The sequence below is a fragment of the Plectrocnemia conspersa genome, unplaced genomic scaffold, assembly GCF_051122295.1.
Source record: "Plectrocnemia conspersa isolate PC_06_02 unplaced genomic scaffold, ASM5112229v1 ptg000006l, whole genome shotgun sequence".
NCBI lineage: Eukaryota > Metazoa > Arthropoda > Insecta > Trichoptera > Polycentropodidae > Plectrocnemia > Plectrocnemia conspersa.
In genome coordinates this window covers 14587496-14610956 of record NW_028277170.1, presented here as the reverse complement: position 1 = coordinate 14610956, position 23461 = coordinate 14587496, and the positions used below count along the sequence as shown (strand labels likewise).

The window sequence follows — 23461 nt, the reverse complement described above, 5'->3', positions numbered from 1 at the left end:
ACTATTTCATAGACAATTGGTGGCTCCTATTCATGAGCAAATTTGTCAATGCAACAGTATAAAGCTTTTTAAAGTTCGAAATGCTAGAGTAATAGAGCAATGTTGAGAGAAAGTAACTTGATCTTAATGAACTTGAATCTCTTAAGTAATTCGTCCTCAAGATCCTGATGATAAGCAGTTGAATTATTCAAATCTAACGAGACTTTGAGTGGCAAATTATTTATCGGAAGGTATATCTATACTACAATAATAATAATCGTCCCCGTTGGGAAGAAAGTGAAGCAATACCTACTGCTTGTATTGCAAGACATTGCTCGTTTATCAAGTCAGAATTGATTAAAAATATTATCGTATTGCGAAATACTCGTAGAACAAGTTATTGCCAATACGAAGTTCCACTGTGCGTGTAAAAAGAATCAAAGGCGAATATTTACTTAGATGTGGTCACTTAAATGATGTTCTGTGAACTTCCTTAGGTCTTGAGCTTGCTCCTCCCTTTTTTTTTGTTCATTACTCCTCAACGATTTTACATCTTCATATGGCTATCCTCGTTAATGGTTTGTTTTTCTTTTTAACTCGAGATAGTAATATGGGTCTAAACAAACATATTTTGGGGTAATAGCTAAAAAAAACCTGACCCCTGCTTTAATGAATCACCGACCATTCAATTACAGTGTCAAATGTGGTTACAAAGAATCGATAAAAGGAATGTACATATATTACACATATATATGTTTTAATACCACAAAACTGACCAAAGCATTCTATAGCAAATAAATCAGAGAAATCGATTTTATATTGTAAAATAAAATCGATTCTGTTCTTATATTCTTTTATGGCGTTAACAGTTCATTAACTTTAAAAAGAGAATAACTTAACCTTATTCATTTATATAGAGAAGCACTTCTCACCTGCACAGTATAAAATATGTATTCTTGTATATAAACAGTCTATTTCAATATCGTTTGTGTTGGTATATGCATGTGTGTATATTATATAATATACTGTGTAAATATAGACGCAGTTAATCTTGACCTTGCTGCCAACACAGTCTGTATATTTCGCAGCCGGATTAATTTCAACGTTGATGTAACGGAAATTCTGCAAATAAGACTCCTATCATACTTTTGCAAATTCTTCAAATAAAAGTTACCCCTAATGTTATGTTTGGTTACATGAAAATAAATTTCACACTGCAGTAATTGCAGTAACCATAAATATTTTTATTGGTGAAAAATATATTTTTTACAAAAAAATATTTCTTAAAAATATTTTTTGATAATTTAAATTGGTTATATACATTTAATTATACTTACTTACAAATAGAGGAAAATACAAAGCAGATTGAAATAAAAATATAATTCATTTTTTATAAAGTAAACAATTTTTTAGCTCAGGTTCTTATAATAAATTTCATTTAAATTACTAATTTTGTTGTATAATATTTAAAAAAAATTCACATTCACTTTCTATTACAAATAGAATCTATTGATGAAGGCGGTTTTATATTAATTTGTGTGTAAAGCCGACCTATCGTGCATCGAAGGACCAGCGAAACAGCTTAAAATTGTTTTTAATCTCTTTATTTCCACATTTTTTTATACTTGATTATATGTTATATACTCTGATTTAAATCTATGTATTCCTATTATTATATAATTCAATAAGATTGAGACGTAATTGCTATGCTGTGACGTAATTTGTTAATCGCCCAAAATCGAGTTATATGAACGTTGTTTATTATGAAGCAATTAGAGCAAACAAAAGATCGAATAAAATAAAGAGATAGCACTTGATCTTGAGCTCCGAGAGAGAGAGAGTGATGGTCAGAGCCAATACAAAAGCGTACTCATTTAAACAAATCGTTCGTTCAGTCGATTCCTCCTCCCGGTTCTTAACATATATTATACATAGCATGTCAGGTGCCAACATTATAAGAAATCCTGATCGGCTTGGTCCCAAGCATTTTGGCCATAACAAATGTTGATGAATGTGTTCCATATAAATCACAAATGAATTTTTTTACCGTTTAAACAAGTGAATTATGACATTTAGGAATGACTGTAGGTTTTTAGGTGCACATTATTTTGCTTTGACTATTGCTATAATTTGAGAAACACAAAATCATTAGTTTGATGACCCTTTTGACTGGTATATTAATTAACGATTATGGGTGATCCTTAATATATACGCATATGTAAATAATATATTTTACTAAAATGCTTTAAGTTTAAAGAGCATAGAAATTTTATTAATTATTTAATTTAAAATATTTACGTCATCAATGTAGTTAATAAAATTAATTTATTACATAAACAAAAATTTGCAGTAACTATATGATTTCTATACTACATCTACAATTCTGTATTGAACAAAAATGCGTGATAGATTGTTTTTATACTGTAATGATAATTTTAAATTTGTTTTTAACTGATAATTGTATGGTATATTGTTAAACCTATTGAGAAACTCTGACAGGCAATACATTTTCATACAAAGCCCGACTAAACAATCTCAGTAGACAGCAATGACTCATCCATCCGACTCGTCGTTCACCGCCAACATTTTCGTCTACTTCTACTACAAACAGATTGCAGAGATTACACAATATAAAGAAAACACGATTCTGGTTTGAGAGACATCAAAATGAATCACTTTAATTGTTTTCTCACGCTACTAACGTGCTTCTTTCTCACACTCTTCTTCATAAAAATTTATGATTTACAAGCTATGGCACCATTTCGACTAGTGTGTTAAAATATTTTTATTGCGAACTTGGAGAACAATAGAAAAATAATTGATATCGATGATTATAACGTTTTAAATAAATTAACGTGCAATTTATGCGATTGGGATATAAAAAACTTGGCATTTTTTAGATATAAAAACCAAGTATGTATATCGAGAGCCATAGATTCAATTTGAGTCGAGTTCGACGACATTTACAGCGTTCCGACTTTACATTTTAAACAGCAAGTCGAATATTTAGGATATTGTATATTAGTATATATTTAAAATACAGTGTCCTCTCGATTATCTGATTTAAAAACAACTAAAGAAAGTTTTCTAAGCATGTGTTGCATAAATGCATCTAGATTTGGTGATTGAAAAAGCAGAAAAACAAATCCTTCTGTTGATTATTATAACCATAAAGAAACATGAATAGATAGAGAGATCTTCGAAAATTGGTTTAAACCAAATATGTTCTTGAATTGAGAGATTTTTAAAAAGTATTTTTAAATAGGTATGGCTCCTTCTCATCCAAATAAAATATTATTAAAATCGAACGATAGTTTCATGGACCCATAGACCAAGGTGTATATCATCAAGGAAACGGCTCACCTTGCTGGTCTGCTCAAAACTTTATCAATTTATGGAAAGAGACATTGGATGCTATACAAGTATACATGGATCTTAATCTTGATCAAAATTAAAACCTGAAACACTTATTAGATCATGGAGAAAGATTATTCTTAACATCGAAATAGTTTCATTAGATTCTGAAGAGCCTGAGATATGAAATATGCAGATTATTGAAAAATTTAAGATGCTATAAAAATCGCGAGTTTGTTTGGATATTGTTTATATTATCACTCAAACATAAAAATAAGGAAGCGAAAAGAATACAATTGAAGAAAATACTAGCCTAGATAATCGAGAGAATAATGTATATATAAAATATTTAAATAATCAACTTATTCAGTCAACGTTGTCACGGTATAAATGTTTACTTATGTTTCGTCAGCTTTAAGGTGACATTTGCCAGAGAATGACAAAAATGGTAAAATATACGTGATCTACAATTAATTTAGGTAACATCGAAGTATTGCGAATTAAATTGACAACGAAAAGCAAGGCTTAATTAAAAATTAAACAGTGAATTATAGAACAACAAAAAATACAGCAAAGAGTGAGGCATTAGTAAATAATTTATGAATAAAAAAATATCTCGTGATTATCAGAAATAAATCTTGAATTCTGGGATGCATATTGCATTTAGAAAGCACCGGCATTTCCGCACCTCATAAAATAAGACCAAGTAAGGATACGTGATGAATTTTTCATGAGGGTCGGCTGGGAAATCCTAAAACGAAAAATGGATGAATATATTGGGGAACGCAAATTACAGTCACTTTCTACTGCCCGTGAGTTTTCTAGACATAACTTATAAATTACTAGTGAAAATATAATAATTAGATATTACACAATCCAAAAATCATTGCTTTGTAATTTAAAAACTAATTGGCCATTCGTTCTGGACATCAACTTTGTTAATATTTTCTTAAACCTACATCTGACATCAAATACCACATTTAGTTTTTGCCAGAATTATCGTATGCTTAACACCAATCAATAAAAACGCTGAAGTCGTTATAACTATATTTTTTTTAAATATGTAACTGACTCCAAAATCTCCAATCTTGAGTTAAACTCAATAATGCTTCTTTACTATATAATATTAATTAAATATTTTTTTAATTTTACTTTTTCTATGCTTCATACAGGAAAAAATATACTCTTTAAAAGACACGTCATGAACAGAATAACTGGAACTGTAATAGATACGGTCTAAAATTAAACGCTAAAATATATTTACGCCAATTTACCGGTTAACCAATAGTTCAATCCCTAGTTTGAGTATTTCCCTAATACCAGTGTATTCTCGACGAGGGAAATAATTCAATGCTTTACGGTTTACTCCAAAAAACTTTACGCATCACCGATTTTGGTGTCACGACTGTGATGAATTGACGTAATCGGTTGACCGTGGCAATGAAATCTATCCGTGTTACTGTTTTATCTTTTCTTGTTTTTTATCTACCATATTTTATTTTTGAACCGTGATGCAAATCAAAGTGCTGAAATGTACTAAATAATGGCGTTGCTGAATGAATATCTCGATCTCTCGCCTATACATATACAATAACATGTAAATATGGTTAGAAACATCGAGTATGAATGAATATAAAATGAGAAACGTTCAGTAAGAATATATAATATATGCCCACGTGTTAACCTATTTCCTATTAAATATGAATATAGCAATTTAAATACTTGAATAACATTCAATTTTTAAAATCTAATAGAGTTTGAATAGTTTTATAGGTTCTTATATGTTAATTGTTTTTCTTATAAATTATAAGTGAGAAAGTAATAGTAATAGACACTGGAAAATCTGGTAACAATTTTATAAAGCTTAGCACATATGTACATATATAGTGAAATGTATGAAATTTTGGAGTTAAAATGACAGGTATTGGAAATCCAAAAGTTGTATTATTGTCGGCTATATATGCAGTAACTCTGGCTCGTCTCTCGCAAAATGTCACATATTTTATAATGCTAGTTCAGAGACAGCTCTGGCGAATCCCAGATAATGATATTTGAGGGCCAATTGAATCGATTCTTGGACACATGCCTTAAAACAGAAACGATGTAGATGCTCATTCTGGTGATCGGTAGCCAAAGGGTAGAAAAACAATAATATTATGCGCATGATAGAATGTATTGTCGAGCGCAAAAACCGGTTTTTATGTGGGATTAATGTCACACATGAATAAAATAAATAGTTTTTTATGATAATCATCGTCCTAGAAGACAATAGTTATCCAAAGAGTACCAAAAACTATGTGTATGGTGAAATTGAAATGAGAATTTATATTACGAAACCCTTAAACCTGGCCAAATAATAACAGCAAGTTTATATTGGGATCAGCTGGATGTTTGCACGTAGAAGTAAAAAATGGCCTGCACTTGTCAACATAAGTCAAATAGTTTTACAACATGTAGCAAAATTTACTCTAAAAAATCAAGGAACTTGGATAAAATGTTTTATTATCCAACACTCATCGATGCAATCCTTCCTAGACCAAAACAATTGTAGTCGATGTGAAAATGGGGCTATCGAAATATTTTGAATCAAAGCCTCCAAGATGTTATGCTAATATAATTCAAAAAAGCACAAAGAGGTAGAAAAAGGTTATATCTTCAGATAGAAATTATATTTCGCATTATTGTTGATTTACTAAAAAAATATTTTTATAAAAATATTTTATAAAGGAATCTTATATATAATTGTTCTAAGCCGCTTCAATAATTAATTAAAATAAACGGCTAATGTATTCTTTTGTTGTCGATTAATGAAAAATAAACATTTAAATATAAAACAAGATAATCGACATCATCATGACAACAGTGTCAATAATTTTGTTAAACCACAATAATTTTCATTAATTTGTAACTCGCGTTAATCGATTTTACTGGATATAAATAATCGGATTGCAAACTAACTAGGTATGTTATAACTGTAAAAATGAAATATATACATAATGTGTGTAAGAAATATAAGAATACATTGATTTCACTAGATAACAATCATAAAACAATCTTCGTAATGAAATCTTCAAATTTTGAATTCCCGTCGACGGGTGAGTTTTTCCTTTTACAATACATAAAATACATAAAAATTATCATTGCTTCCGATTTAATGCACATTTGACTAAATATAATTACTCAAATTGCAAATAATACAGATATTACAGGTTAAAATTATAAAATTTCAAGCTTTATTAAAAATATTTTTTATTTTATTTTGGATTTAAAATATTTTTAATTCATTATAGTTTTATATTATAGTCAAAAAAATTAAATACAGTGAAATTTTTTTGCACGTATTAACTATTAAAATATATAATGCTGCGCAGAAAAAACCTGTATCTTAAATAAATTTAAATCATAATATTTTTTAATAAAAATAGACAAAAGGTTCAATATTATTAATATTTTTAAAACACACATTGTGCTTACTGTCTACTTTTGGTCTAAAGCAACAGATTAGGTATTCGATATTTTCAGTTTATTGTTTTTTCTTATTAGTAAATGTGATTAAAAACTGGCTTTTATATTAACACATAAAACATATAAAAAACTGTTTTCAGTTATAAAGTAACTTATGGTGTAACTTAAACACGTTCTTATTACTGAAATTTAAATTTATGATAAAATTGTTTTATATGTAGCTTACTTGTATCACATACTAATATAGAAAACTATTTTTATATATTGATATAGTTATTTAAACAATAAAACATTATTTCAATAAAACGGGCCCTCAAATACCTAAAATACGCTAAAACACAATCAATGACTTATAAACGTTCACATTGCACCAACTAGTATAAGTAATCGATTGTATTGTAGCGTCAGTAAAATGTAACAAAATATTTTTTAATATCAAGCATATTTTTGACCGGATGTGTAACCGATTGTATTTATTATTATTATTTATTTAAACTGTAAATCTACTTGATACAACATGTTACGTTTTAATATTGATTTTTATGTTGAAAACATTTTTGTATATTTTGTTTTATTAATATTTAGTTAAGTTGCAAACCTATTTTAAAACGTAATACAGTGAAATCTCTTTGTAACGAATAACGAAATAATGAAATTCCCAGTATAACGAATCTTCAATTTGTCCCCAAAAATGTTTTCATTGTAACGAAGGCTGATCTCAGTATAACGAAATATTTTGATCCGAATTTAAGAATGACGTTACAACTTGACACAATATTTTTTCGATATTGACTTGGCGTGTGCCGGATGTGTTCATAAGCAACATTCAAGGTGCTTCGCCGACCCGCAAACTTTTTTTATAAAACATTATATTCATAAATTTCATTGTGTTTCATACAGTATCCTTAAAAATGGACCAAAACCTTATAAGAGGTTATTTTGATGCTGTAGTAATATGGTAATTAAGAATTAAAAATAAATACATCGTCTTCCTTACATTCAATATAACGAATTTTCAGTATTCCGAAATATATTCATTGGTTCCGTGAGCATCGCTATATTGAGATTTCCCTGTACAATGCTTAATTTAATATTATCTAGCTAAGTTTTAAACCAATTCATAAATGATATACAATATTTAGATTTATCATTAAATATCTAAATTTTAAATCTAACGTTAAATAATATAAAATGTTTTCTTCTGGAAATATTTAGTCAAGTTGTAAATCTATTTTCAAATGAATTGAAAATGTTAAGTAGTTTTTTATAGATTGAACCATTTTGGCTAACATTTTTTTAATAAATTTTATTGTGTTCATTACATTATTCTTAAAAATAGACGAAAAATTATTTGTTAATCTTATAAGTGGTTATTTAGGTGCTGTTATAATATGGTTATTAACAATAAAATAAAAATATATCACCTTCCTTACATTCAATGTAACGAATTTTCAGTATAATGAAATATTTTCTTCAGTCTCGTGAGCTTCGCTATACCGCAGTATAGCGAAGCTCACAAATACCACTGTACAATATTTAGTTTTATCATTAAATATCCAAGTTTCAAATTTAACTGTAAATAATATAAAATGTTTTCTTCTGGAAACATTTAGCTAAGTTGTAAACCTATTTTAAATGAATTGAAAATATTAATTAGTTTTCTATAGATTGCACCATTTTGACTATCATTGATTACCATTAAATTTAAAAATAGATTCAAAAAAATCAGAACGAAGCAAAAATAATATTTTAAACCCAAAAAGTTTAGGGTCCGGTATTCACACATTCGCTAGCTAGTATAAATGTAATGTTAAATTTATCATTGTGGAAATGTTTGTATAGTGTTGTAAGTTTCTGTTTATTTGTTTTAAATTATTTTACAGAAAAGTATCTTCATTACAATATTGAGACTGAAACCCATATTTTTATATTGTTATATTGTTATATTGTTGTATTTCATTTTTATGCAATTAGTTTTAATCTTCGTATACACTTCTATGTTTTTGCTGCGCATTTTATTGAATATTAGCACATGGCGTTTATACTTGTAATAAAAAGCAAAATGAATAATTTTGGGATTTTATTTTTGTTTGTAAAGTGTCCCACCGCCTTGTGGATGACGGTCACTCGATGGCATGTCAGGATAAGGAGTTGATCAGACCAATCTTCGACCATGACAGGCCAATTCTGACCATGGCCGGAAGACACTTGATCTCGAAGGTACTTGAACAAATAATATTACAGTGTCTGGACAACGTCGCTTTTGTCTCACTGGCCGTAATGACCCGTTGCCTGTTCACACGTTTTGTTTACAAGAAAAAAGTTTTTAATTGTATTTTCCGGATATGCAAAAATAGATTTCATGCACTACTTAGCCGGACCTTTTACTCCGATCCGATCGAATCGCTGTATATCCATAAAATGCTTTTAAAACACCCCAAAAATAAAAATTACTGTTCTGCTGTGTCATTTCCATGTCTAAAATGTCCGACTTTATTTTTTTTCTAATGCACTATAATGACAGTTTGCCCATCGCAGATGAACAGCAGTGTTATTTTTACTTTATTTTACTTATTTATATATTATTATATATTCAGATCTCTTTAGCATGTTGTCACTGGTAGTAATAAATGCTGTTCAGACACTGTAATAAATTCGTATCAAGTCGGCCATGTTTTCTTTTTGAATATTATTTCTGTAATCTGCGAAGGAAACTGTCAGTGATGTCATCCACTTATTGCCATAAAATGTTATATATTTTTTGTTGTGCGATTTTGTGCGAAATTAAAATATTAACCTGTATATCGGAATTGCATTATGGAAATGACACAATTTATTTTATATATGATGTAATACACCAGACATTTTTTCTCAAACGCTGAATTATAAATAAATTATATCAAAACGCTGTCACCTGTGGTATAAGATTCACCGCAGAATACAAAACCTATAAGATTCGTTTTGTAACAGTAGAATGGTGTTTATCTGATAATCGAGCACGTCAAACACGCGACAGTTGTGCAAATGTATATTAAATATGGTTTGCGAGAGGATTTTTATTCTATTGTAGTTTGTTTTTAAAAAATACCGGTTTTATAAAGTCGTGTGGCACGCGAGAGGATTTTAAAGGTCTTAGGGTGCGGCTCTAGAGGATTTATTATCTTTTTTGCTTTCCAACTATTATTTTAAAGCTGTCTAATAATATATTTGTTCAATAATACAATTAGCATTATTGTATAATAATATATAATATATTGAAAAACCAATTAAGAGTACATAAAATTAGTATATTGCGTGAAAAGGGACAGGTATAGTGCTTTTGCGGCATATGTCAAAAAATAATATGTAAATATAATAATAACAGTTGTACAAAAAATAATTTAATTTAGATTCATAATATGTAATGATGTCTTTAGTACTGATTCTAAATGCTTATTTCTTAATCTCTACCTGTGTGAAGTTTTATTAGGGTTTTAGAATCATGTTGCACTGGATGTTGCTGAATTCTATTTGAATGTCGCGTTTCGCACGAAGCACTTAATAATTAAAAATAATTTTCACGTTCTTTGATTTCTTGCAATCTGGGTTAACATTAATAAAAAATAATAACGCTAGAATATTTGCTAAATCACAACTGTAATACAAATATTGCATGTAGGGAAATAAATGAATTTACAATTTTGTAAATTATATTTTGCCTTTTTATGGGTGACTCTCGCGTGTTAAGTGAGAGTGAGAGAGATAATGGTATGGTGCTTCGCAAACTGAGATAGAACGAGTAACTCGGTTCAATTTCAGTATGCGCGTAGGCGTCCTATGGTCAACACGCATGCCGAGCGCTTCATCGTGGTCACGGGTTAAAGTTATAATACCACATGCTTATCGGGGACTTCAACAGGCTCTTACTGACATCTTTGAATATTTTAGGGCACCAAAATGGATTAATTATATTTTTGATAGTATATTCTTCTAACAGATATCGTTATTAAATTTTTTCATATAAAATTAAATAATTAAAAAATAATTAGTGGTACTTGATTTTGATAGAAAAAATCGTTTCGAATTTCCTTATGTATTTTCCTAGATCATAGATAAATGTCACACCATAACGAATTCTTATTTAGAATCGATGGCGACAAATTCTAGGATAGTCACAGAGTGTAGTGCAGGCATTAAAGTTGTTTCACTGACTCACCTTTCATTTCTAAAAACATTTTGATTTCAACGTGAAATTAACATTTTATTAAAATCTCATGACAGGAATGCCAACGTACTTCTGTATAATAAATTGAACCCTCATATCCACATTCTATATTTAAGAGTAATAAAGAAAACCATCGGTGATTCAATATTCAAAAACATATAAATTTGATCAATTTTATAATAAAATTTAGCACACATTTCATGTATATGTATTTGGAACACACAGCACTTTTTGATGCAAGAAGTAAAATACACTGAATAAGGTAAACTTTGCTATTGGAAAAAATACAATCTGCATTGCTAATAATTTAGCTACAGACACATTTGTCTTTCCTGTCATTGCTTTTGCTCTGTATAATGCAACGTGCACTAATATCTATAAAAAAATTGTGTTTTCTTAAAAGCTCGTAGACATTTTTAAAAATATCTTTGTTTTTGGTAGAAACATTATTTGGCAGTCCAGTAATATTTTAATTAATATAATTGAAAAAGTCAGGTAGTTTTGAAATTTTAATTTAAGATTTTCACTAAGTTTAGCTGTGCAAAATTGTATTTTTGTGTTATTATTAAGATTTTTCATATTATGAAATTTAGAAATACTATAAAACGTTTTTTAATATTATATTTATTTAAATCTATTTAAATTTTAAATACTAATTATATACTGCCTTATTTATGAATAAAATTTGTCAAAATTGTATACTGAAAAGATAATTTCAATTAAATGTCATAAAATAGTAAATATTTTCCTCATGCAATAATTTTTTTTTTTTTGAAGTTACATATTAAGATGGGCCAGATTAATTATCTAAAATTTTAACGTTTACTTATTTCCAAAATACTAATAAAAATAAATATAGCAAAACCATAATATAAATAGAAATGAGCAAACCTTCTTCTAACTATTCTTCGTTAACAAAGGTTTTAAGAATTACACTCTGGTTAACTTTGGGAGTAAACTTGCTTGCAAACATTTGCCAGTTTCTTGTTTTCATTATTTATTTAAATAAAAGGAAATATTATCTAATAGCAATACTAAGTTTATTTTAAAACCCTCTATTTTTAAAATTTTCGTACTTCAGGTTTTTATTAGAATTTAAACCAATTTTTCAAAATATATATAAGAGATTTTAATTTCACTTATCTGAATTTTAATTTTATGATTTTATGAAACAGGATAATACATTTTTTTTTAATTTTTCATACACAGATTCACATTTAGATAATCAAGAGAACACCTTGTTATGAATCATTAGTATATTCTGTATACAACTGCAATTTTAATGACGATGGTAGTTAAAAAACTTTTTAAACTGTTAAAATATAATTTATTAGTGGCTTGATATACAAAGAATATTATTTTTTTTAAATTGATTTTCCCCTGCTTTATCATGCATTAAGATTACTTTTAATATTTTCCCAGAAATATCTAAACTAAACAGGTGGTCTAAATAATGCAGAGTGCATAGTCGAAACATATATATTTCTACAATATAATACTATTTGTTCTTATAAAAATATATTATCAAAATAGAACAATGCTTTTAAAATCTTCTTGCCTTTTAAAAAACATTGTATTAAAAAAAGGTAAAAGCCGAAGGCGATTCAGGAACTTGGTTGTTATTTATAATACAGGCAGGTTGTTGTCATATAGACGCAATTATGTTTTTTTTATTGCCTTATTTGTTGTCGTACATTTGCTGTTCTGTATCTAATTATTAGTGCTCTTTTTAAAATAATGGCGTTGGTCTTTAGACAATATATTATTATTCTTCCTTTGAAAATAATGTATAATATAAGAAAAAGATATTAACAAAATTTCGTTCTGAATTGTCAGCATATGTTTAAATTTATTATGAAGCAATGTTGAAGCTCCAACATTTTTTTCTTCCATTCAAAGTTCAATAACTGCTCGCGGACAACCTGAAATCTTTCCACTAACCCCCAAATGATTAAGGAGCTAATTAATCATATCAAAATGCTCATCGTAGATTCAGACAGAAAATATCATGCATATATTAATATATAAATATTTTACCATTATAGGATTTAATTCTATCTATTCTTATTCTAATTTGCAAAGCACCATTGTGTAATAAGAAATAATACGTCTTATTTCGCACATCTCAAAACCTATGGTGATTGATGACTCATTAGATTTGAAATTCGCATTAGACAAAACGCCAGGATTTTGTAGCAATTTTCAATTTAAGAGAGACGCTGAGCTTCTGTAGAGGTGAAGAAGCTGTTTTATTGTGTACATAATTGTGAGTGTCGGTTTTTTAATAAATTTTAAATACATTTTTAATTTATGTATTAAATAACAGAATATTTTATGTTATTTAATATAACAACAAAACACGTTAAATGTATTATTTAACTACAATTTTTAACGCATTTATCGTTTCAAGAAATAAGTATGTTAATATTGCAATAAATATATATCTATAATATAAGAAATCTGAACTACTAAATACATATAATATGTAGTCGGTTATAAGCCTAAACCACTATAAAATTAACATATATTAAAATAATACCAAAATTTATGTTTTCAATATTATTGTTGAAATGATTTATAATTTCTAAAAAAACTGCTCTATATTTTATAAAAATAATCAAAAACCGACATTATTTTTTAAACCTTGATATTCATACGTAACACGTTTTCTAGTATCACTAAACTCAGGTTATCGTCTTTACATAGGAATTGTTATTATTACTAATTTTGATGTTTTGCCTTGTAATTGACTGACACCACTAATCACGTGATGTTTATACAGATGGTATTTTAAATGTATATATCTCTTGAACTGTTGTTTATATATGAACACTCAAATATACTTTAAGTAAAACCCTTTTTTGATTGTAAATATTTATTTTAAAAGTTCTAGTGTGACGTTGAGATATGTATCATTAACTAATTACATAATAACATGTTGAAATAATACTATAGTTGTATTCTGATCACAAACCCAAATATATTTCTAAAACGGCCTTTGTAAAGATTCGTATCAAATTTTTACGTGCGTTTATTAATGGAGTGTGCTTCGATAGCTAATTAAATTAACTGTACACCACGTGATGTATTAAAATTTCCGGGACGGTGTAGTACACGTTACATTTAATACAAATTTCGTTGCGCAATCATGTCATTGATGAATAATGTATGTTTTTATTTTCAGGGTATCCTTTGGCAGTTCCAAAGGTTCAATGGTGGAAACTCTTATATATGAGAGCCCACTTCAGGAAGAGCCCGAAACAGTCAGTCCTCAAACTCAACAACATCCAGTGCCGTTCCCTTTTCCAGACGACAGGGAGCAAGAAGAGTGAGTACTTATTTTTATATATATATAACCTCGGTTTACGACCATAATTTGGTCTGAAAATATGCTGAAACTTCAACTATGACACTTTCTTTTGAGAATGTAAGGAAATTGTGACAGTGCATTGTCATTGAATAGATTCGTGGCTCGCACTGTTACAAACCCTCTTGGATGACGTTTTTATATTGAATTTTCACTGTTTTTCACATATTAATAGATATCCTTAATCTCATCTGAAGCGAAGAATTTATTAGTCATTTTCTCCTCCTCTTATGTAGTCTCGTGCTGTTGCTCGTTATGCAGATCTGTTACTTATTCAGTAAACAACTCCTGGCCATGTTTCACCACCAGCTCTTGAATATTTAGGTATTTTGATTATTTTGTAACATTTGTTGCTAGTTTCCGTCTATCAAAACGAGCAATTAAAGGTTAAATGAAGATTGACTAGGAGTTTTTTGTGGCGACCTTTATGAAAATGAATGGCAAATCTTGGATGTCATCAACAAATTTCCCTGTACATAGATTTAATGCTAGCTAAATTTTTACCCTCTGATTTATACTATACATTGTTATTAACCGAGTCATTCCACATACTTTTACGTTTCTTTTATATTTACTTTTTATGATATTAATCTTAATATATTAAGTTAAGTATTATAAGTTTTAAGAACTAATACTTTAAAAATATTCCTAGCTAAAAATAATTTGACTCGATGTGGTGACCACATCAACTGGAAAAAGTGATTTTATATTTCAATTGAAATAATAAAATAATAAAAGATTAATTTTATATTATTAGTAATTAAATAGGCTATTTATGCAACGCAATAGTAAAAAAGATGTTTAATTTTATTATATGTTACTAATATTATGTTTTATAAAGATCCTTTTGAACTGATTTAGAAAAAAAATACGCTTTCAATAATGAATAAAAAGGAATTAGGATGAGCTAGAAATTGTCGTTTTTTGCATTTTTTCGCAAAGTAAAAATATTGATTCAAGTTGATTGCTTCAATGAACTCGGTAATTAAAAATTTAACAATCCAAATGTTAACCTTAATATTTTTTTAATAAAATATTAAAAATATTTTTTGTCCGGAATAATTTAGTCTGGATAAATCACCGAACCCTTATAGTAAAAAAAGTAAAACTATTGATTTATTAGATTTAATTCAAGTTGATTGCTTCAATGGACTCGGTAATTAAAAATTCAACAATCTAAATGCTTACCTTATTTTTTTAATAAAATAATAAAAATATTTTTTGTTTGGAATGTCCGCAAAAATCCTGTCCGGAAAAATCAATGTTCGGAAAGTCCTTGTCCGCAAATTAAAAAAAATGATTATGAAAAGCTTACTGATATTACTAATAATAATATGGTTTACAATTTTTAACCTTTAAGTCCAAAGGCATGTAAGTCATACCTAAAATAGTTTTACCATTGCAGTCCAAATACATCTATGTCACGCCAAATATATTTTCTATTTTATGATGCCATTTTAAATGACTTCTTATTAAAATTTCTAGTATTTTATTTTAATATTTACTCAGAGATACTTCTATCAATATATTACAGTAAAAAAATAGTAATTCCTATCAATTTTTACACTTTAAAGCTCTTTCCATTTTATGTACGTAATAAATTGAATAATTATATCAATAAATTCTTGCCAATATAAAACCTGATACACATATATTTCTACATATAAATCTACTTGTATGGTTATGTTACGAAAACCGCACATAATATATGAGCATCGGATCTTACCGTATAGGAGCAATTCGACTTGATAAGGAAATCTCCCACTTCTTCGTCGTTGGGTCGGTACGTTTCCTCATTCTCTTTAACGATCGGTTCAATTTCACGAAAACAAGTGTGCGTGGTGGTGTATGACACATAAAGTCAGTCGGTGGCAAATTGTTATAATCTGTTAGATAAGTGGGATAAAATCGTAAACTAGACTGGCCAAAAAATCAGTATGTCACTATAAAATAGCGTCTCTTTATTTAAAAAGTATTTATTTGTTAAGAAAACCTGAATTCATCATGTTCCAAAACCAAAAAAACATAAACCATTCAATTGAAAAAATGATTTCAAAGTTCTAAAATTAAATGATATGAATTGAACTAGCATTTAACAGATAAATGTATAATCCATGGTGGATGTTTCGGAACCCAAAAAGAAAACTTCTTTTTTTAATGTAATGAGAATTTTCACTACCTCTCTAACGTAATTCTGAGCTCTTTAGAAGAAATCTTAATAGATAATTTATTTTGCTTAGGCAGTACGAAAACTTTATTAGCAATAAAGATCTGGAAAACGACACAATATGAATCTTTTAATGTTGAAAGGTCAATGATTTTCAACAGTCAATCTTATCCATATCTATATTTTTTTAAGTTCGTCAATTAAACCACCCAATGGAGAGATTTAATCGGCCGATCTAAAAACGTTCTAAATTTATAGGCGAGAGAATTTGAATATTATGCTATTAAATCAAAAACCCGGTGACAAAGCCAGTTTCGGCTTATGATATGCATATATAGGTTTTAGACGTCTTAAAAATGGCTTCTTTGTTAAAATGGAACACTACCGCGAGAAAACATTTTACAGATTAAATCAAAGTATCCGCTATGAATCGAAAAAATTATCATCAAAAAAAAGATAACACGTCCATTCGGGATTACCATCAAAACGCTCTAGCAGATAACGAAAATTTGTTTCAAAATTTCGCCACCCTTTTTTAGTTGTTCCTTCTCACAGAAAGGGGTATGTATAAATACAAAAACAATTTTATCTCTAATGTCTGATAATATTGATGATTTTTTAATATTCATTATATTGATTAAGGATCGAGTTTTTAGCTTACCTTTAAAGCATGTTATGTCCCACGTAGAAATTGCAATAATATCGAGAGAGATAACACTCAATACCGATATTCTAATGAATTGGTAATAAATAAAGATCGAAAAAATAATCCTAGTACCACTTGCATGTTTCATGATGTTTATTTATTAGCAAAACCCAAACATTCGAATACCCTATTCTAATTATATCATTATCCCAATCAATCCAGCACAGGTGATAAAAAATTGTGACTTGTAGATTTTTTGTTTGATTATGAATTGTTTTAATTTTAATTTCAACTAAATCTAATTAATTGCGAAAATTGCTTACTCGAAAATGCGGACCCAAAAATTCCAAATATGATTATAAGAAAATCAAATATATATAAATACTTCATATGTAATTTTTGGCATGTAATATTTTACAAATTATAATATGCTAATGTAAAGAATGTATCATCTCTAAGACAGTAAAAATGCTATGCAATAAAATGTATATAGGCGCACACGTTTTATTTTATATGTTTATTTATTGTATAATATAGTGTAATATAATACAATATGAAATAGTCTGATGCCAGAGATACGAACGCTATTCATTGTGAATGCTCTCATATTTTCACAACAGTTTGATTAGAGCAATTTTTTCCGCTTAACCCCAAAGCTACTATAGAACTTAAATATTAAATAAACTCTTTTTATCTCAGCAATGCGTGTAAATGATTAGTGTTATTAGTTCAAGCGGTGTGTTTTAATTGTTATTTACTATACAAACATATCTGCTTCCCCAAAATTAAACGCCTGAACAAAGTAAACACCGCAAAGCCATTACGCGTAATTGAATCAAATCGTTTGCTAACCACAAAATAAACGTAATTGGATATAAACGCCAGATAATAAATTTAAAATGTCTGCATATAACGTATAAGTGAAATAATCACTTGGAGTATTATTTGATACTGTGGCTTAGTGGTTTTGAGATATTTTCCTAACGCAGAAGAATAAATTCATGATAAGTTTTACATACATGTCTGTGTTTGATATAACTTTGCATTTTATCTTACATTTTTTGTCTGCTTTAAAAAAAATATTTCCGCATATTTGTCTACAAAATAAACCACTCAAATAAACACATTGGCCATTGGATCAAAAAAAAATTTTTTGACTAATACAATCTTTTGATCTTATGTAATTTTACATATAGATATGAAACATATAGTCTAGTTATATAATATTAAATTATTCCATGGTCTAATTTACAAACAGATCAAAACACTTTAATTCATTACAATAATTAAATAGTAAGACTTTCATGATTTATCTTTTTCAACGTATACCATAAAATATCTTAGGTCTACGAAAAAATGTGGAATTTCGGTGACAATTGAGTTGTCAATTCTGGACTTATCGTGATTAATTTAGTAACAACCTTTTTTATGTTGCAATTTATATTTTGTTATATATTATATTCTTACTTTGCAAGATCAACGCCTCTCGTATGAGTTTTGGTCAGCAACAAAACTTCATACTTATTTTTGTACTGAATGTTGAAACATATAATTTCGTCACATATCACGTAGAAATTATAATAATTTTATGACGTATTCGTCAAATAAACCTGAAAGCAAGGAAACAAACTTTTGCTAGAATACCACCTCAAACCCACCTCGTAACCTTCAGCGATGGATACAAAACAATATCAAATTGGTGGCCTCGATGATATTAATCGTATATCTAAAAATTGTATCACACTAATCAAAAACATATTTTTATTTAGATAAACGTTTAATATAAAATTAAAAATATAGGAAAATATATACATTACAATTAAGTACAATTTTCTGATTGATAACTATTTTCTACTATACAAAAATAATATAAATATAAAATAAATCAAAGGAAAAAATACATATATTAATTATTTCAATTATTTAGCTAAAGACTATGTATTATATAAATATTTACTTGACAGAGGATCTAGAGATACTAATTTTTTTTATAAATTTAGTATTTAATGCTTATAATTAAATTTAAGTTTGGTCTTGTCGTAGTCACTGATTCTGGAAATTAAAGGGTTAATATAGTCTCGCGTAATATTTTTATATTATTTTTTGCCATTAGAAATCTACTATGAAGTTTTTAAAGTTAGTATATAGGTATTATTTTTATCGCTTTATTTTAATTGATTAGGAATTTAAAAAAAAATAAAAACTGGTGTTACTCGGCGGACACCCAGCGAAATGAATACGGTCCTCTATTGGTCCGCTGCGGTGTGCGATGAGTCATTCGAAAACAAAATAAAACGAGTTTCGCTGTCCATTAGCGTTTCGTACCGGTAACAAACGAAATCGAGAAAGCGGTCGCTTCCCTCTTCACGTCAACGTTGCGTGTACGTTAAACTTAATTATACAATTTTACTTGAACGTGACTAAATTGTTCGCACATTTTTCATAATAATTATTTATTACAATACAAACATTTTATCATTAATTATATATCTATTAATAATAAAAAAAAATTTTCAAGTAGCTTAGAGTGTAAAAACATTAAATTGTATGAAAAAATCATGGTTGTGACCGCGCATGATTCAACATTTTGAGTTTAGTGGTACATGAGGTTCTGATCTAAAACATTTTTTGATTATGTTTTTTTTTATTCCTACAATTATGAACTTCTCACTTTATCGTTATATATTAGGTAATTAAAGTTTTATATCCAATATTACGTTAATCGATCGGTCCTAATAAAAATTCAAATGCTATTAATAAATATAATCGATCAAATTTATTGGCAACTGAATGCACAGTTTATATATTGCACATTTGGCAACCGATCTAATGTAATATAGTAACACTGGCGCCAAACATTGTTTGCTATACACACAATCCAACGATGCATTACATTATTCCATACCGAATAACTGTAATTTTTTCAGCGATCGATCTATCTAGTAGTTCTAGACATACACCATTACTCTTCTCGTGCGCTTGAACTTGAAACAGATGGCGAGTTGTTTTCGTCTGATCATCTTCAATTATAGACACGAGCATAACCGATGATCATTGTGTCTATACATAGTATGTCGAATATAATACTAGGAAAGTGGTTTTTATACATTATTGTTTATGTGACTTTTTAAAAAAAGTTCTAGTCTTTACTTTAAAAAAAAAATTCTTGCTATGTGGAACAAAGAATGACGAAATCTACGTGTTTCTTTAGCAATGATTTAATGTGAAAATCGCAGAATTACGGAATTAAGATAATGTAGTATTATTTTAGTGGATTGTAATATTTTTCCAAAAAAGGTGTTACATTAAAAATAATTAAAATAATATACAGAATATTTAACGCGTTCCAGTTGCACTTTAAGCCATCCTGATTTGTCTTCTTATTTCACAATCCCTAAGATGTATACAATTAATTATAATCATCAGCATTGTTTAAACTATTTTTGGGTTTAGTTCACGAGTCATGATATTAGAGATCGTTGTTATTGTGAGATAATATCGTTGTATTTTTTCGATCTTGTGTAACGTTTATATAAGATAAGGCAATTTTGGACCCCCGCGGTCGTTATCAAGTTAAAACGGCGCCAGATGATACCATCCCGCCGCCATGATGCTGACCGCTCGTAATTAATCTTTGAAATTATTTCTGTGCCCATCTCTATCTCTCACTCAGATCCATAAATAGTTCCGGCTATTATTTCATTGTGGACCAAAGGAACATATTTTTTTGAACGACTTTTGCGGATTTGAAAGTGCACAAACAATGATGGGAAAATTCTAATTGTGTATTTTTATCTTATTTTAATGAAAATGGATAGTGAGCTATTATTATGCTTAGTAAAATATCCATATTATCAATATGGAGTCACGGGGTAAAACCATGCTATAAATCTTTAACATGTGTATCCAACCTTTTGGGTCTTATGGGGCCCGCATTACTAGACAAAATTGCTGATTACAAATTTTAACATTATATTTTCAAGTTTGCAAGCAACGTGTTGATATCAACTGAGAATAGAGTAGTAAATGTACTGAAATGCAGTTGCTGTTTTCTGAAATTTAAAAATTTATTCTAAAATAGCATAATATGTCTTTTGCTGTTAACCGTTTATGTGCCAATGTAAGTTTTCGTAATACCTAAGCATATTAATATTAGCCAATTTAATGGTTTTTATTTTAAGCGTTTCTTCATAGAATACTTTGGTTTAATTTTAATTTCCGACGCTATTTAAATCATTCAATTTGTTAAATGATTTTTATCTTAAAGAGTTTATTTAAAATTTTAAATGAACAGTGGTATTTACTAGAAATGTTAAATTGGCCATTTTTAAAGTGCATGTTTTCCTATTGAGTTCATGACTTAGCCTAAATTTAATTTATTTTAATATTTTAATTTACACTAGAGATAAGAAAATAAAATATAACAGTTGATTAACGATGTGACTTTGGTTTCATTTTAGGAAATTCAATTCTGATGTTTATTAAGCACTCTAATAACACGACATTATTATAATGCGATCTAATAATGACTTCCGAACAACGATCTACGGCAAATTATACGGTGCTTTAATACTGAGCTTTGACACCATCCCCAATTGGTGATGATGTTTTATAAAGTTTGATTGATCAATATTTAACCTTTTTGCAATTTTTCTTAAGGCCAGTTTATCTATATACAGTCTTGGTCATAATAATGTGGCGCCCCAATAAATATCTTGAAAAATCGTGAAAAAAGAATAAAAATCTGATCGAGGTTGTTTACAGTGTTAATTTTAAGCTTATTTGTAATATTTAGTAGTATCTAAGCGTTAATTAGAGCTGCAACCCTTTTTGGCATAGTGTCAACTAATGACTTGCAGGTGGACGGAGACAATTTTCTCCATACCATTTGCAACCTTTCCATTTAATTTTGCCCATTAGTGCTCTGTACCTAGGAGTTGGGTCTGGTGAAAAGCTTCTAAAAGCGTCAAACTCTTTGACGCAAACCAACTTCTGCTTTTTCGCGAAGTATGGCACGGAGCGTTGTCTTGCTGGAATCAGAAAGTAGCGTGTTCTGTGCTTGGAAATATTTTCTTATAGGAATCCATTAAAAGTGGATTCCAACATTGAAATATAAATGTCACGATTCACACTACCCCTGCAAGTGTATATGTCATGCAACTCCAGACCGTATGCAAAAAATTTGTTTTTAGTCGCAGTAGTGGCACTACTTCCTTTTTACAAGAAATTTTGTATTCTCAGCCACTGCACATTTTTATTTTGGAAGTAGAAATAAAACCCGGAGTATGAAAGTATAGGTCCATACCAGATGCTTGAAAATATTTATGCTTTCGCTTTAACATTTAATATAGATCAGAAATATTTGAATAGAAAAAAAATAAAAATATGTACACTAATTGGCCTAATCTTTGCTTTAGTAATGTATGAACTAGATTTAATACTACAGATAAAAATAAATTACTCCACGTAGGGATTAGTATATTGCATAAATGTATGGGGGCTTTTCAATAACATAATTATGTTTTTTTAAGAAAAAGTAAGATAACAACAGCTATTGTGGGTGCCCAACATTTCTTCGTAACTTGATGCCCTGTAATCAATCGAAGTGTATCAATCCGTTTTGATCCTTCGATTATTCTTGTCCATTATATATAACAAATTATCATTCTATTGAAATTTGTTTTCTTCAACGATCATCCAGTTCTTTGTTCATAAATAATATAAAGATATCTTTAATAATATACTGTTATATTATAATATAACCACATACTATATATTACATGTATTTATCAAAATTTCTCGAGAATTCTCAAAATATCGAAAATTAGGATTCCCATTTCTTGAGAAATAAAAAACATACAGTGCAATGGTATCTTAATTTTTTACATGCACTCGCCATGAGCCACGCCTTAATCTTTCTGTATTTATTGTTTTAAACAATTATTATTAATCTAATCTTAAGTCGGTTACATTTCACAAATATTTGTATAAACCTAAAAATTAATTTAAATGTATATTTTTTAATTTACTATATTTTTATGAATTGTTAATTTTTATAGTATGTAGATCAAAGTGACGGCAGCGTTCTTGAAAAATCTAGAATAGTGTTGACAACTAATATATGAGATAGCTTACTAACTTCCCAACAAAGTTATCTAAAAATATATTTCTAGACATTCTTAGAATATTATTATTTTTTTTGCTTTATGTGCTGCCATCTTTTATGTGACAGCAAAAAATTATCTGGTGTTGTATTGTAGATAAAAATCTTATAATAAA

The 23461-nt window shown here is 28.4% G+C and overlaps 1 protein-coding gene across 3 annotated transcripts in view; it reads left to right on the top strand.

Annotated features, from left to right (window-relative positions):
- The window catches only part of LOC148234324 (uncharacterized), a 145989-nt gene that overhangs the window by 53881 nt on the left and 68647 nt on the right, over window positions 1–23461 (top strand). For 2 of the 3 annotated variants that reach the window (XM_088187429.1, XM_088187430.1), the window contains exon 3: window positions 14187–14330. In XM_088187429.1, the coding sequence (XP_088043555.1) occupies window positions 14187–14330 (144 nt within the window). Of the gene's footprint in view, window positions 1–8896; window positions 9019–14186; window positions 14331–23461 lie in introns of all 3 variants that reach the window. The other variant, XM_088187431.1, reaches the window with a different exon arrangement.